Below are 16,584 nucleotides of genomic sequence, written 5' to 3' on the forward strand. Positions count from 1 at the left end.
ACACAGACAACAGGGGAGGTGAAGGCATAAGTGGGGGGAAGGAGGGGTAATGGGGGAATAAGGACATATATGTAACACCTTAATCAATAAAGAAATTTAACAAAAAGAATATGAAATATATTGCTTTTAGTATAAACAAACAACTGTCCCAAATATATATGATGTATGTGAGCTGTTATGAGTGGAAATGACTCCAGAGGTGATGTCTCTTAATTTTTTTTTTTCTAAATCATTTTAAGTAAGTATAAGAGGAAAACCCAACAGAACGAGTAATTACTGTTCTCTCTATACCTGGCATGTGCCTGGCTTTCATTGTCAGACCGTGTTTTGAGAGGGTCCAGAATATTGCTGTTAACACTTTTGATTAATGACAATGTAAGATCAGAGATATGAAACAGAATTTGTAATAATAATAATAATTAAACTTATTTAAATAAATCAGATTAGTCTTGTTTACTGGTAGATACAGATTAATCTTCCTAAAGCATATGTCATTTTTTAAAATGTCATTTCACCAATTTACAATTTTCAGTCTCCCTGCTCCACACAACAAATTTCTCTAGCTGCCATTCAAGGTTCTCAGTGAATCTCTGTTCCATCAAATTCTATTGTTTTATATAAACTCCTCTCCCCTCTAATATTCCATACTTTTTCATCTTTGTCCTTTGGCTTCCTGCTATTCTCTCCTCCTGAAGTATCTATGATTCCTCTCTAAATCCTTAAAACCAAACCATGCTATAGTATTACACTCTAATATTCCATTTCCGTTTCCCCTCATTACCCCCTCTCACCCATTTCACTACAGCTTTCTTCGTGGGATTATTAGAATTTTCCAAACAATCAATTACTTTTATTCAGTAAATCAATGTATGGAGAATGAAAACAAAATCACATTCAAAGCCATGATAAGATGGGGTTTTGTGTTTATGTTAACTATAGGATTCTATGATTTAATAAACTTGGGGGAAATGTTGGCAATATAAATTAAACAGATATCTTTATGGCAGAAGTTCTGACCAATGCCTCAATATATTGATGAGCATTCTGAACTTCTAAGAGGAGGATGTATTAAACAGAAATACCCAAACTCATTTGGCCACAGAACACTATTTGGAGACACAGTTTGAAGGATATTTGGTGCAGTGAAAGACTAAAAATATTGGATTTAGATAAGTGCTAAATCCTGATTTCAGTAATTATTGCCTGTGCAAAACATTGTTTCAATTCTGACATCTGCTACTTGCCCATATTAAAGATATAGCAATACTAATCATCAGGGTTTATTATACAGGTTAATTGAGACACATGGTAGATGTTCAATAAATACCACTTACCTTTACTCTTCTAAATTAGAATTAAATTTACTTAATATCTGGAATTTAATACCACTGTGTGTTATGGCTACAAAAATAGAAACTATTCACTCATTACTATACTGATATACAATGCATCTGACAGAGTTCCTTTACTCAGTAAACTTCTACTTTTATCTCTAGTATTAGAGAGTACACTTTGAAGAATCCAAAACCAATTCATCTCTATAGCTGTCTTAGAAATTACTGTGCACAAAATAGATGCTCAAGAACTACCTCCACAATGGAATGTTAAAATGACAGAAACCTTCTGTCTTCTTTACCACTGTATTCACAGTGCATAGAGGAGTGCATGGCACGTAGAATCTCAACAAATATCTATTGAATGAATAAATGAACAAGAGTAATTCACACGTGTATAGTCAACAAGAATATGTTATTATTCCCCACCCTTTTTGATAGGAATCTTTTTTAAAGTTTTGTTAAAATTGCTTCCATTAATAGCACTAATAAATTACATGAAATTATGCTACATAGAAATGCATGTTGTTAGATTTAGATAATTATTAAACACTATAATTTTGAAAAAAGTGTTTGAATTATACATTCATATATATACACACACACACATACACACACATACACACATATACATATGGCAAGTTAGGTGTTTAATGGAAATATTTAGGAAGAGTAATGCATTTGCTATATTAATGGAGTATGCTCTATCCTTCCAAATTAAACAAATTACCATCATATTTTCACAAACTTGCTCCTTTATATTTTAAAGAACATTAACACACAAGGCAGAGGTAAATTACAAAAAGCATTTTAGTTTCCATTTTGATCTCAGAAAGACTTCTTGAAACAGCAATTAAATGGGTTTTTTTATCACCAAAGGTTAGAACAGGAATTAAATGATTAACCAAAGCAGGTAGAATTAATTTCTGTCAATTCATTACTAGTGCAATTCTATATGTAAGTAAGAATACTTTGCATACCCACACTCGAAATACCCTTCATATTTGCATCTTTAAGCTTGATGGTGGCTGGAAAGGAAAGGGAAAATGGTGTTAATTTTCACTATATTTTAACATTTGTCACAATTTTAACATCATTTTGCAATTAAAATTTCAAGTTTCAAGAGGAAAAACTGAATTTACATATGGTTGCTATATAGCTTTCTAGAAGTCTCCTTATTCCAGATGAACAATCAATGAATATTTTCTTCTCAGTTCTAGACAAAATAAAAATGTAACAAAAATACAACACAAGTTCTCATTGGACGCAGGATTTCAGACAGAACTAAGTGACCAGAAACCACCACATTAAAAGGAATCAAGTCAATGACCTCGTATGAAATATTTCCCAACAAATCCCTTGAACCATTCAATCTCAGCAGTGTCATCTTTAACTTTGCAGTAAATTGACCTGGATCACAAAGACAGTAAATGTAATTGAAACAAAATGATACTCATGATAAATCTAATTCACCAGTAAGTTCTAATTCCCAATTACACAAAGTAATTTTAGTTAATTAGATGGTCTCCTTACATATTAAATATTATATTAAAAATTTGAGGAAAACATTTCAGAGAAAAGTTTGTAAATTATGTGTCCACAGTGTCTCCTTTTCCTGATATAGTTTAAATGTTGTCAGATGACTTCATGTAGCATGAAACAGTGTCTTAATTATAAAATCCTGCCTTTCAAGCCATCGTATTTTGATTATTTTAGTGAGTTACAAATTGTGAAAATGTCAGTTTTTATTACATGACATCCTTTTAAATAATGATTGTGTTTTGTGTGGTTTCATTTATATTAAGAGATCTAGAAGTGATATGTTTCATATTTTAGATCATATTAGTGAAAACTAATAGGATTAGGCTCTGGTAGAAAACATGAAAAAGAGACCACACTAATTCAATAAAATGTAATATATTTCAGAATATCCCTACCTGCAGTTTTGTACATTGTCCACCAACCCCTAGCTGTGAATGTCTCCTAATGAGATTTTGCCCACTGACCTCTGCAGCTCTTCTGGCAATAAGAAGAGGGTGGGAGTGATTCTGCAAAACATGATATCTCAGAACCTCAATTTGCCAGATGAAAGATAAAGCAATTAGGAGGAAAGAGAAATACAACTCAGACATCTGAATCTAACTTGGGGCTAGGATGCTTTTTAGTGAAACATACATGGGATATCAGAAGGTACAAATTTAATAGCCACATTTTAAAAAATCTTTAGGATGATGCATGATTTTTTAAATATCACCTAATAGCCCAGCCAATGTGACTCAGTGGTTGAGCTTCTACCTATGAACCAAGAGGTTACAGTTTGATGCCAAGTCAGGGCATATGCCCGAGATTCTGGGCTTGATCTCCATTGTGTGGGGCATGCAAGAGGCAGCCAATCAATGATTCTCACTCATCATTGGTCTCTCTCTCTCTCTCTCTCTCTCTCTCTCTCTCTCTCTCTCTCTGAAATCCATACAAATATTTATCAATCAATCAATATAGCCTAATAGATAAGATAAATGAACAGCTGAAGGCTGTAGGTGATGTTTGACCCATCTTTACATTACTGGAATTTAATGTAATTTTGACATTCATGGACTTTTCATAGCTGTTGGAAGCATTTTAGGTTACATTTCTGGGGAAATATGGATCATGTTTTAAATAATCACACTACAGGATTCATCATGTATTTGTGATCCCTTTATAATATTCTCTTAAAAAAAAACAGCACTATTTGTGGTGCCTGACCACTCTTATGAAATTAAAATTATGCTAGAGATAAGGTATAAGTGTCAATTAGCAGATTTTATTGCCATAATCATGAATAACCTCACAACAATCCAACCAGAGAGTTGCACTTACATCTGAATTTTTAAAACCATTTGAAACTCCCTATTAACAAGTGCATATTTGTACTCATTATAAGACTTCTTGGTATGCCATGCTAATTACTTTCCTGCACTCTGGTTCCCAAACCACAATGAATCCTATTATAAAAGCAAATCATGCAAACTTCAAACAAGATGCCACTATTAAGGGAGGAACAGTGATGGGAAGTCTTTGATGTTATCAGATGTGATGGGAAATACTTATTTGTACTTGAGTAGGTCCTGTAGATTGAAGCATTTCCTCCCCACCTCTAAATAACCTGAGACCAATTTCAAGTTCCCAAATGCTCTTCAAAGCAGCCCATGTTGGAAGTAATGCCGATGGCATTTCAAATTTCAAGGCGGCTTGTTTTTTTTCTGTCTCAAGACTTCAAGCACATTTGCAATTTTACTTTCAGAGAGAAAGGATATTACCTGCTTTTACCCACACCACTAGCTTCTGACTTGATGAGTGAAATAGGATAGGCCAAGAATGAATGTACCTGTGATAATGAAAAGGTGGTATGTAACCAAGGAGTTCAGCGTTTGAGAAATGCAGCAGCCTCTAAGGCATTCTAGGCTGTGTTTAATTACCCTGGGTTCAGTTCTTTCTTGTTCTCATGTTGTTTGACCAAAATTCACAATGTAATCTGTGAGCTTGTGGTAGGACAACTGTACACGACTGTAATACATCCCCTTCTGAATGGGGCATCTGAGAAGCTGAGGACAAAAATTGGTGTGTGCTTGGCTCCAGCGCCCACAGGGAGCCTGGGCCACACAATTCAGAACATTCATACTGCGAGTAATTCCTGTACAGGAGGGTCAGTCTGTGGCTTCTTAAAAGGCTTCAGATCCGTGGTCAGTAGAATGTACTTGAGCTAAAAGGTTACAGTGACCCTAGTGAAGTTCCCCTAGCATTTAATTAGGTTTCCTGTAATTGCTTTAAGTAAAAGGGGTGAGGGGAATGAAACCTAACGTTATCATCTTGGGGCAGAAAATATGTGTATGTGGTTTTAATATCCTGAGCCCATTTGTGGCTGCTCTGCATTTTGGAAAGAGCTGTAATAGGTCTAAGGAAACACAGACAGCAAGTTTATCAGCCCTTTGGTGACTGTAAATTACTGCAGCAACTTTATAGGAAGAGCTTTGTTTCCAGTAAGTGAATTTCTACATAAAGAGAGAAGGTATAAACAAGTAAAACAGGCAAAAGTATTAAACACCAGAAAGTGGAATTTTTTAAAAGGTGGGGGGAGGGATATAAAAGCAGTGATCCATCTTTGCATGAATTTCTAGAAGTGGGGAAAACTACAATAATTACAATGAGATAGGAAGATGAGGGGCTTAGGCAGGGACCAGGAAAAAGGAAGGAAAGTAGTACTTGCTGATAAATTGGAATTTTTTGCAGAAGTTAATATGTTCCTTCCTCACAATAATCTCAGTTCATTGAGGAAAATCACCATCTTACTCTCATTTCCTAATAGCTTACTGCTTTTATATAATGGATACATAATAAATATTTGTTGAATGAATGGATGGGTGGGTGGATGGATGGATGGATGGACTGACGAATGGTAGAAAGCAATATGTTTAAACTTTCTTCCTGTGCTCATACTTGATGCAGAGCAAATTCTTCTTCTCCCCAAGGGTGCCCCTGTTAGTTCTCTCAATAGACGCTCCATCTGGAAAGTGCAAGTTCAGTCTCTAGGAGAACTGACAGTCAAGGACATATATCTTGTAGATCTCTTTTGTTGCTCAGCGCAAAAATGCAAACTGCAGAATGAATCTCTGAAATAGGCTTTGAATCCTCAAGATAAACACCCCTAAAATGATAATCCCAGATTCTCAGTACAATTTATGTTATTTAGGATTACATAATTCTGTGAAATAAATTCTAAGAATTGGAGCATTTTAGCTGGAGACCACTTTATCTTTAACAGGATTTTGGTTACGTTACAATTATAGAGAAACATTTGGGCTTTCAAAATATTATGCCTGAAAACTTTCAAGTCATACATTCTTTGGATAGAATAGTAGAGGTTTGTTACCTGGGGTTACTATATCTTTCAAGAAAAAGTGTGCCTAATAACTGAAACGCATCTGCTAACATAATTTAATTGTTAATCACCACATATTTATAAATTATTTGCTGATATGATAAAATGTGATATATATTGGGTCGGCAGCTAAGTAATTGCGGGTTTCACACATATATGGCTTCAGTTGAATTTTTAGTTTGCAGACGTAGTACAAATGTAAAACACATTTTGTTATTTGATAGTTGGCTATTCAGCTGTTAATTAGTAAAAAAAGTTTTTTGATCTGTTTTATAGTTTTCGTTTGGCGTTCGTTGAAAAATGGAAAATCAAAAGGAACATTTTCGTCATATTTTGCTTTTTTATTTCCGCAAAGGGAAAACGCATTGCAAGCTCATAAAAAGTTATGTGCTGTTTATGGTGACGAAGTCTTAAAAGAACGGCAGTGTCAAAATTGGTTTGCCAAATTTCGTTCTGGTGATTTTTCACTCAAAGATGAAAAACGCTCTGGTCGTCCAGTTGAAGTTGATGACGCCCTAATCAAAGCAATAATCAATTCGGACTGTCACAGTACAACACGTGAGATTGCAGAGAAGCTTCATGTATCACATACATGCATTGAAAATCACTTAAAACAACTTAGCTATGTTCAAAAACTCGATACATGGGTTCCTCACGAAATTAAAGAATCACAGTTAACGCAACGCGTTAGCAGCTGCGATTTGCTAAAGAAACGTAATGAAAATGATCCATTTTTAAAACGACTGATAACTGGCGATGAAAAATGGGTTGTTTACAACAATATCAAGCGGAAAAGATCGTGGAGCAGGCCAGGTGAACCAACTCAAACAACATCAAAAGCTGATATTCATCAAAAGAAGGTTTTGTTATCAGTTTGGTGGGATTACAAAGGAATTGTCTACTTTGAACTCTTACCACCCAACCGAACGATCAATTCTGATGTCTACATTGAACAACTAACGAAATTAAACAATGCAGTTGAAGAAAAGCGGCCCGAATTGACAAATCGAAAAGGTGTTGTATTCCATCATGACAATGCAAGGCCACACACATCTTTGGTCACTCGGCAAAAGTTAATGGAGCTTGGTTGGGATGTTTTGCCACATCCACCATATAGTCCTGACCTTGCACCATCTGATTACTTTTTGTTTCGATCTTTACAAAACTCCTTGAATGGTAAAAATTTCAATAATGATGATGATGTCAAATCGTACCTGATTCAGTTTTTTGCTAATAAAAACCAGAAGTTTTTTGAACGTGGGATTATGATGCTGCCTGAAAGATGGCAAAAGGTCATTGATCAAAATGGGCAATACATTACAGAATAAAGTTATTTAGTTCCATGAAAAAATTGTCTTTGATTTTCTTTAAAAAATCCGCACTTACTTAGTTGCCGACCCAATAGATAGACATATTTCTAACTTATGCACTTATGATTATAGTTTTAGGTGGTTCTCTCTCATTTCATGTGAACTAAATCTTCTTAAGAAGAATTAGATATCTAATTCAGTGTATAGCATGTGAGTCTTTTACCCACACCTATATAATTGAGGTAGAATCCTTAGAAGCTGTGAAATTCAAGTTCACATTTAAATATACAGGAGGAGATAACTTGGTAGAGGATGATTATTAGGCCATATGAGGAAAAGTGTAATTTTGTGGAATAATAGATCTTCACTTTCATCTTCTGATGAATCCAGAAGATTTAGAAAGCAAATAAGAGAACGAAAAAGTTGTGAGTCAAGTTACTGGAGCCAGAGGAAAATCAGAGGAGATGAGAGGCAATATCTGGGATGTTGATCTATGGCATCAAGAAGGATCAGGGAGTGGAGAAAAGCATGGTATGATGTTTTGTATTTCCTTAGTACAAATCTTCTCCTGACTTAAATCTTCCTTTCTCTGGTTAGGTCTCATTGTCCGGGAAGTGAGCATTGAGATTTCACGCCAACAAGTGGAAGAACTCTTTGGGCCTGATGATTATTGGTGCCAGTGTGTGGCCTGGAGCTCAGCGGGCACCACCAAGAGCCGGAAGGCCTACGTGCGCATCGCATGTGAGTCATTGTGCATGGACCCTGGGGGTCTTCGGGTGCTGGTGGAATGTGGGCAAATTTAGAATGCAGCTGCTCTAGCATCAAAAAAAACCTGGTCAAAAATGGCTCTCAGATTTCTGCAGTTGAGCTACATTTTTATCTTAAGTCAGCAGAATATTATTATTTTTTTGTTTGTGTCAAGGCACTGAATAGTTTTCCTTTTGTGACATGAAAAAACAGTGCTACTTTCAAAAGATTCTGATATTTTGAAAATCTGGTAATAATTAGGTTATGGGAAAACCAGCTATATTCCTTTAATGAGTTTATGTTGCCAATTTAAGACAATGTTGACTAGATGTGCTATTGGGGACAAAGATTACCCAGACAAAGCTTTTCTGTTTATTTTGAAAACATTCTACTGCATCAAAATTACCACTATTTTCCACACTGTGTTAATTTTAGAGTATTCATGTTCAGGGAGCAGTTCAGCAGTGCCTCACAAAAAGGGTTATATAATCAAATCAATGTTGAAAATACCAGTCCCGCTTCTTTTTTTTTTCTTTTTTCTTTTTGGCCAAAGTTATAGAAGTTTCTTCATTGCAGAGCTTCCCAGATTCTTTAAGATGGTGATGTTAATATGCTATTATTATCCCCCAAAAGAGAGATAGCCTGCAGCTACATCTTTTCTCAATGAATGCTACTCACATCCTGAGCAGCATGAATGCTGCTATAATCTGCTTTAATGTTCCATTTTGAGAAATGTTCTCAAGTATGAAACCAAAACTTACAATCCATGCCAGTTTTATTCTCCGAACCCCTTTGCAGGTCTGCATTTTTCTAAATCCCTCTTTGTGGCAGATGTCAATATCACTTATCTCTACGGTGTCACTAAGTTTCCAACAGTCCTGGCTCAGATGCTTCCCCAATCCCATACTTGCCTCTTCCTTCCCTTTCCCATGATATAGACCACAACCACTGTAAATACTTCCCAGTTTTGTTTGGGCCTCAAGCTTTTGCCCTCCTCCAACCTTCTTCCATGTCACCACAAATGCAATCTTCCTAAAACCCAGGCCTCATCTCCTCTCTCCCTGCTTAAAATTTATAGGGGCTGGTGTCAAAGTCAACATTCCTTACAATGGCACATATCATTATGCTAGTGTTTTACGGCTGCCAAAACAAAACACCACAGAGCAGTTGGATTAAACAGCGCATCTGTTCTCATTGTTCTAAAAGCTAGAAGTCTAAGATCAATATGCCAACAGTATTGATTTCTTCTGAAGCCTCTGTCCTTGGCTTGGAGATAGTCATCTTTTCTGTGTCTTCACAAGGACTTTCCTCTGTAACAGTGCAGGTCCAGATTTCTCTTCTTAATATGATTATTAGTCATTTCATCCAGTGTTGCTCAGTGGTTGAGCGTCGACCCAGGAACCAAGAGGTCACACTTTGATTCCTGTTAAGGCCACATGCCCAGGTTTCTGGCTCAGTGGGAGCATGCAGGAGGCAGCTAATCAATGATGTTTCCTCTCTCATCAATGTTTCTGTATTTCTCTCTCTCTCCCTTCCTCTCTCTCTAAAAACTAATAATAATAAAAACATTTAAAAAAAAAAACACAACTAGTAGTTATTTTAAACTAGGACCACCCTAAGGCCTCATTTTAACTTAATTACCTCTTGAAAGGCCTTTTCTCCAAATAAAATCATATTCCGAGGTACTGGGGATTAGGACTTCAACACACAAATTTTGAGAGACGCAACATAGTTCATAACTACATATTTCATGTTTTATATAGCCAGCCTTTGTTTCCAACTCTGACCCACAAAAAATTTCTCCATATTAATCATGCTACATTAGAAATATCTTGATTTATATGCTTCCTAGATATTGTTCATACTAAAGGAGCTCACCTTTCTCTTACTTCCCTTCATTATTTGTAAAAAGTCAATTATTTAACAAATATTTAGCAAACATGTTGTCTTTCTTGGAACAATTGTAGTTATTTGTTGTGGCATGAAACAAACAAAGTGATGATCCCTGCCCTCATGGAGCTGGATGTTCTGGTGAGGAAGGGAAAATTCTAAATCTAATCACTAGTAATCAGATACACACAATTGGTAAATTCTATGAACAAAGCAAGAAATGGTACTAAGCAGTGCTATGGGGTGGTGTCCAAGGAAGAAGTTGGCAATTGAAGGAACCTAAAGGAGGAGAGGGAGGGAGTCAGGCCGAGGGAAAAGGAAGTTGGAGAAGTATGGGTGGATATCCTGAGGCAGAAGGCAGGCCAGTTCCAAGAAAACCGCATTGGCCACAGTGGCTGGAAGAGATTGAGTGAGAGGAGACTCCTGCATGAGCAGAGAAAATTAAGGTATGGAGACATATGTAATACTTTCAACAATAAATGTTTAAAAAATAGTAATAATTAGCCCTAGCCAGTTTTTCTCAGTGAATAGAACTGACAGATCCCTGGATGCAGATCATAATAATCTGGCCACTCAATGTATATGTAATATTGTGAATTATTGTGTTGATGTTTTTAAATATAGAACTCATTATTCATGGTCTCTTATATCATTTTTTTTCCATTTTCTATCTTCTCAACCTAGCAAAAAACAAAATTAATTAATTATGGAATTTAGCCAAATAATGTATTTCTTTAACTAGGTATTCTGAAAGATTTATATTATACTATGAAAGTATCTCGATGTTTAATGCCAAATGTTTTGATAGAGCTTAGCAAGCTTGCCAACATATTGGAATAAATCACCTGTTTATTAAAGTGCTGTTTGATTCTTTGTACAACCATTTAAACCACTACTAAGTCCATTATAAACTACAGAGGCTATATTTTGAAATAGAGGAGATTAATTATAGAATTTAGACTTTTTATATAAGAGAAAAATTTTTTTAATATATTTTATTGATTTTTTTACAGAAAGGAGGGGAGAGGGATAGAGAGCTAGAAACATCGATGAAAGAGAAACATTGACCAGCTGCTTCCTGCACATCCCCTATGAGGATGTGCCAGCAACCAAGGTACATGCCCTTGACCGGAATCAAACCTGGGACCTTTCAATCTGCAGGTCACAGCTCTATCCACTGAGCCAAACCAGTTTCAGTGGATAAGAGAAAATTTTAACAATTAATTTCTTCTTGCATTATATAAATCTCAGCTATTATATTAAATAGTATTTAATCATGTTGTTTCTATTTCAAGATTAAATGCTATAATAGTATCAATCTATGTTTTTCCATTATATTTGTTTTTATATATGGATTGAAGGTCCCAAGATTTGTAGAAGACCACAAATCTATAGACATTTATAGCCCATATTTATTTTGAGAGCTAGACATCCAATTGATTGAAAACTGTCTCATAAGTTATATTTTGGGGAAAATCATTTATTTATTTGCTATAGAAAGAGCTAGTAACCCACCAGACTAAAATGTGGCATTAAAGTAATCTTTTATGCTCTGTGAAAAAGGGAAGTTTATGGCTAAAAGGCTTATTTGCAAAAAAGCTTGTCTGCAATCATTGCATTTTTTTTTTGTATTCAGAGAAAAAGCGTCTTAACTTTTTGATATGTCAGGTACTCATCCATAAAGTTGGCATGTTTCTTATTATTTATCCTTAAGACATGCCTTAAAAAATGTTGTGATGACATATAATCATTTTTTTCTGAAATGAAAGATGCAGTGTGAATTATAAAAGAATGGCTCGTATGTGTTTTTTCTCTTACTCTTCTCTGTAATGGATGTCATTTGGAGTTCTAGCTCTAAAATACTTATTAGAAAAAAAAACTTTAGCAGAACTCTGTGAGTACAAATATGTCCTATAAATGCCCCAAATCCAAGAAATAAAGAAGAAAGGCTGAAATGGTCCTTCCTTCTTCAGGGACTATGATCATGAAAGATTTCTCTGTTGAAATGATCTCAGTGCAGTAAGGAAGTAGCCATACCTCAGCACAATTTAACCCTTCACCGCAATAATCTTTAGCTTATTTGCTTAAAGATCATTCTAACCTCTGTCCCTAGGTATGGATTATGGTATAATAAAAGGTTTGGTGATAAATTCTTAAGAGTCATGAAAAACAGCTTTTTCAATTGTAAGATGAGGTTACAAAATGACAGAAACCAATCAGTGTTTCATCTTCATTAAACTTTTAAAAATTCTCTGTCCTAGTAGCCAACATTTATGGTGTCCTTACTGTGTGCCCAATTATGTTGTAAAGCCTCTTGTGCCTGTTAACAATCCTGAGAGAGATCCTGGTATGATCCCTATTCTGCAAATAACAAAACAGAGGCATGGAAGCAGGTAACTTGCCTGAGTCATTTGTTTAGGAAATGATAAGTCTGAGTGTTAAGCAAACTCTTCCCTTTGCAGTCCAGTTCATTGTGCAGATTTTCAGAAATGTGACAATTATTGACTTTTTTATCTAACCATAGAGGAAACTTCATGTATTTTGTTTTTATTGGTTGATTGCTTGACTTTTGTCTTCTTTGTTTTATAGTTTCCAATATTCTAGAAGAAAAAACAAGTGTGTGTGTGGGGGGGGGGGGGGGGGATTCTATCTGTTTTTTTACATACTGTATTCCTTACATTTAAACATTACAGACTTTCTGATTATAAACATTTTCATGATTTACCCAGCTCAGTGGTTGGGTGTAGACCTATAACCCAGGAGTTACGGTTCAATTCCCAATGAGGGGTACATCCTTGGGTTTGGAGCTCGATCCCCAATGTCAGGCATGCAGGAGGCAGCTGATAAATTATTCCGTCTCATCATTGATGTTCCTATCTCTCTCCCTCTCTCTTCCTCTCTGAAATCAATAAAAATATTTTTTAAAAATAAATGAAAAAAAATTCATGATTTTTTAAAAATCCAGCAAAGGTAAGATACTCAATTCCTGAAAAATGAGACTATGATAAACTTTTTAAGGTTCTATAGCCTAAACTCAGGCATTTTTCACTTTTAATAAGCGTATAACGTGCAGAAGACTAATCTAGTTCTCACAAAATGTGCTGTACTGGTCTGTTCACAGCAGTGGTTTCCTGTTAGCAGCCATATCTGGTGATTTAAGCATACGTTGTACTCTACTATGACAATATAATTAGCCTCTTTTACCATTATTAAAAGAAAGGCACATTTCCCCCTTTAATGACACAAGTATTATTGCTATATGTGACCATAGAATTATTTTATTCACTAGAGGAGTACTTTGAAAGCACATTAAAGCAATTTTTTAAAAAGTTAAAAACGTATTTAACACCTCTGTTCATTAAGCATGAAGAAGAATTAATTGAAAAATAATTTGAAAGTGCAAAAATGTGAATCATTGTAAAGCAGCTGTACTGCTTAATGCAAGGTCAGGCCTGAGTCACAGAGTATAGATGGCCAGAAGAAGATAATTCCACATGAATCTCCTCTAAGTACAGAATTTCCCGAAATCTAGAGTCATTTTGTCAAGACCAGCTCAATTTGGGAGGCAAGAGGCTTAATTCTGATACATGGAATGTGGCCTCTTGGTAGAAATAAATAAGTAAATAATTTATTTAAGTATCAGTACAACCATGAACTCTGAAAGTTTTACAGCTATGCCGATGGGGACTGAAGGGAGTGGTTAACTAAATGAAGACATTTATAGAGGTTTTCTATGTAACAGCGCTGACTTAAGTGTGTTTACTGTATCACCTTATTTAACCTCCGCAATAACCCTATCCGTACTGGAATTGCCTTCATTTTAGCATAAGAAAACCAAAGCATTTCCTAGCTGGTTTGATTCACTGGATAGACCATTGGCCTGGGGACTGAAGGGTCCCAGGTTCGATTTCGGTCAAGGGCATGTGTCTTGGTTGAGGACACAACTCCAGTAGGGAGTGTGCAGAAGGCAGCTGATTGATTTTTCTCTCTCATCAATGTTTCTAGCTCTCTATCCCTCTCCCTTCCTCTCTGTAAAAAAATCAACAATAATATTAAAAAAAAAAGAAAAGAAAAAAGAAAACTAAAGCACATGAACCTTATTAAGTACAGAACCAGGATTAAACCAGGCACGTGGACCCAGGCTCCACACTCTTAACCCCTGTGGTGGGCTGGAGAATGGTCCTCAACCCTGGATCTTGTAAGTATCACTTCCCATGGAAAAGGTGCCTTTGCAGATGTGCTTAAATTAATGATCTAGAGATGGGGAGATTATCATGGATTATCCAGGTGGGCCATAAGTGCCATTACAAGTGGTCTTTTAAGAGAAAGGCATAGGGTGCCTTGACACAGACAGAAAAGGAGGCCATGTGACCACAGAGGCAGAGACTGGAGGGATGCAGCCATAATCCAAGGAAGGCTGGCAGCCTCCAGCATCTGGAAAAGGCAATGGATTCTCTCTGAGAATCTGGAGTGAGCATAGGTTTGCTGACCCATTGAAGTGAAACTAACTTCAGATCGCTGGTCTCCAAACTGTGAGAAAATAAATATTAGTTGATTTAAAGCACAAAAGTGGTCATTTCTACAAGAAATAATGCCACTAAGCAACACTCTTCCTTCAGCAGACCCATATCATGGGGTCGCCCGCTTCCAAAAAGCTTGGGATCTGTAACAAGTGAGTTAGCTTCTTAGGGTCATTGTTGTATCACACCATAAGAGAAATTGTTTTCATCAGACCTTCAGTAAAGGGAATGGAAGATTATTTTGAAAATTGAATTGAATTTGGCATTTATTCAGGATGTACAACTCTTCAATCTGGGACCCCTCAGAGGACGTAGGACTGCCAGTTTCGGCCCGGTCCTTGCAGACCAGGCTGAGAGACCCAGGCCTCTGATATGCATATTATAAGATCTTTGGTTAATCTCTTCCTGCCCTTCCTCCCCTCCCCTTCCCTCTGAGATTCATCAGTCTGTTCCATGTTTTCATGCCTATGTGTTCAACATCAACCCCCTGATGGTCAGTGTGCATCATAGTACCAGTTGAGCAATTGCTTAGGCTTTTAAATACATAGATAGTCATCAGGAATTACAAGAATAATAACAAAGTGCCTTTTCAGCCATTAAGAAACTTTTGGTTCTCCTGATGGAGGTGCTAACAGTTTGCATTTTTTAAGGAAATATTGCCTAATCTACTGAAGTCCTGACATTTATTATTGCCTTCCATTCTTTCTGAAAGTAGGTAAAGGAAAATTAACTAACAATTATAAAATACTAATTCAGGATATGTTACCTTGCCATCCTACTAACAGAAACAGCTTTGCCATTGAGATCTCTTGGTCAGCTTTCTTAATTGTCTGAAAGTCAGAAGGGGGAGGAGCTGTGGGGACAAGTCCAGATGATTATCTCTGAAGTGGGAGAAAGGCCACAAAAGCTATTATTATAACTGTGACACTCTCAGCACTGAACTTGCTAGACCAATACCTCAACATGGCAGTCCACATTTCCAGTATAACCCACTAACATGTTCCCCCTTAAAATGTTTACTAATACAGGTATTTTTATAAATATTTAAGCAGTTGACAACAATTTTAAAATTTTACATAATAAGATACATTACTAATTTTTGTTAGCAATCATATTTACTGCTTGTGATCCACTAAGCCTACATTCTGGTATGGCAACATACAGCTAGAGCTGAGAAACAAGAGGAAAAAGTTAAGGGGGTTAGTTTTATGCCCATGACTCTATTAAAATTTAGAAAATAATAGACAGACCATGTAAGTGCCATGTTTCCGGGTGGGGGTCGGGGGGTGGAAGATTGTTCCTAACATTCTCTTAGTTATGGCCGCTAGATACAAATAAAATTTCAAGTTTTCTGCTAGACAATATAAGCCATCAGCTTGTGCAAAATGAAGTCCTACTGACACTGTGGAAACAACAGTAGGGACTCACTGGAAAGCAGATGGCAAGAGCCACAGTGCAGAAGCAGGTCGGCTTGGCTTCCACAGGCTCCCAAGCTCTCCCTCCCAGCCTGCAGGCTCTAGCACAGTGCCGTCCATGTTGTGGGTGTTCCATAAATAAGCAGTCAGTCAATCTGTGGTTCTCAGATATCAGAGCTGTGCATAAAACACATCTGAAGGACCAGTTAAAATTGCAGATTCTGCCTTGGCCAATGTGGCTTGGTTGGATGGGTGTTGCCTGTGCACTGAAAGGTCCCCAGTTAAACTCCACTTGGCCAGGTTTTGGCCTTGACACCTGGTTGGGGAAGGCAGCTGATCAGCCAATCAATGTTTCTCTCTCACATTGATATTTCTCTTTCTCTCTCCCGCTCCTTTTCTCTCTCTCTTAAATCAATAAAAACATGTTTAAAATTATAGATTCTCAGGGCC

The 16,584-nt window shown here is 36.4% G+C and overlaps 1 protein-coding gene across 2 annotated transcripts in view; it reads left to right on the forward strand.

The window, feature by feature from the left end:
• Nucleotides 1–16,584, forward strand: part of UNC5C (unc-5 netrin receptor C) — a 363,690-nt gene that overhangs the window by 229,165 nt on the left and 117,941 nt on the right. For both annotated transcript variants that reach the window (XM_084897119.1, XM_084897120.1), the window contains exon 3: nt 8,160–8,303. In XM_084897119.1, the coding sequence (XP_084753245.1) occupies nt 8,160–8,303 (144 nt within the window). The remainder of the gene's footprint in view (nt 1–8,159; nt 8,304–16,584) is intronic.

The sequence above is a fragment of the Pipistrellus hanaki genome (assembly GCF_964339955.1).
Source record: "Pipistrellus hanaki genome assembly, chromosome: 1".
Classification (NCBI taxonomy): domain Eukaryota; kingdom Metazoa; phylum Chordata; class Mammalia; order Chiroptera; family Vespertilionidae; genus Pipistrellus; species Pipistrellus hanaki.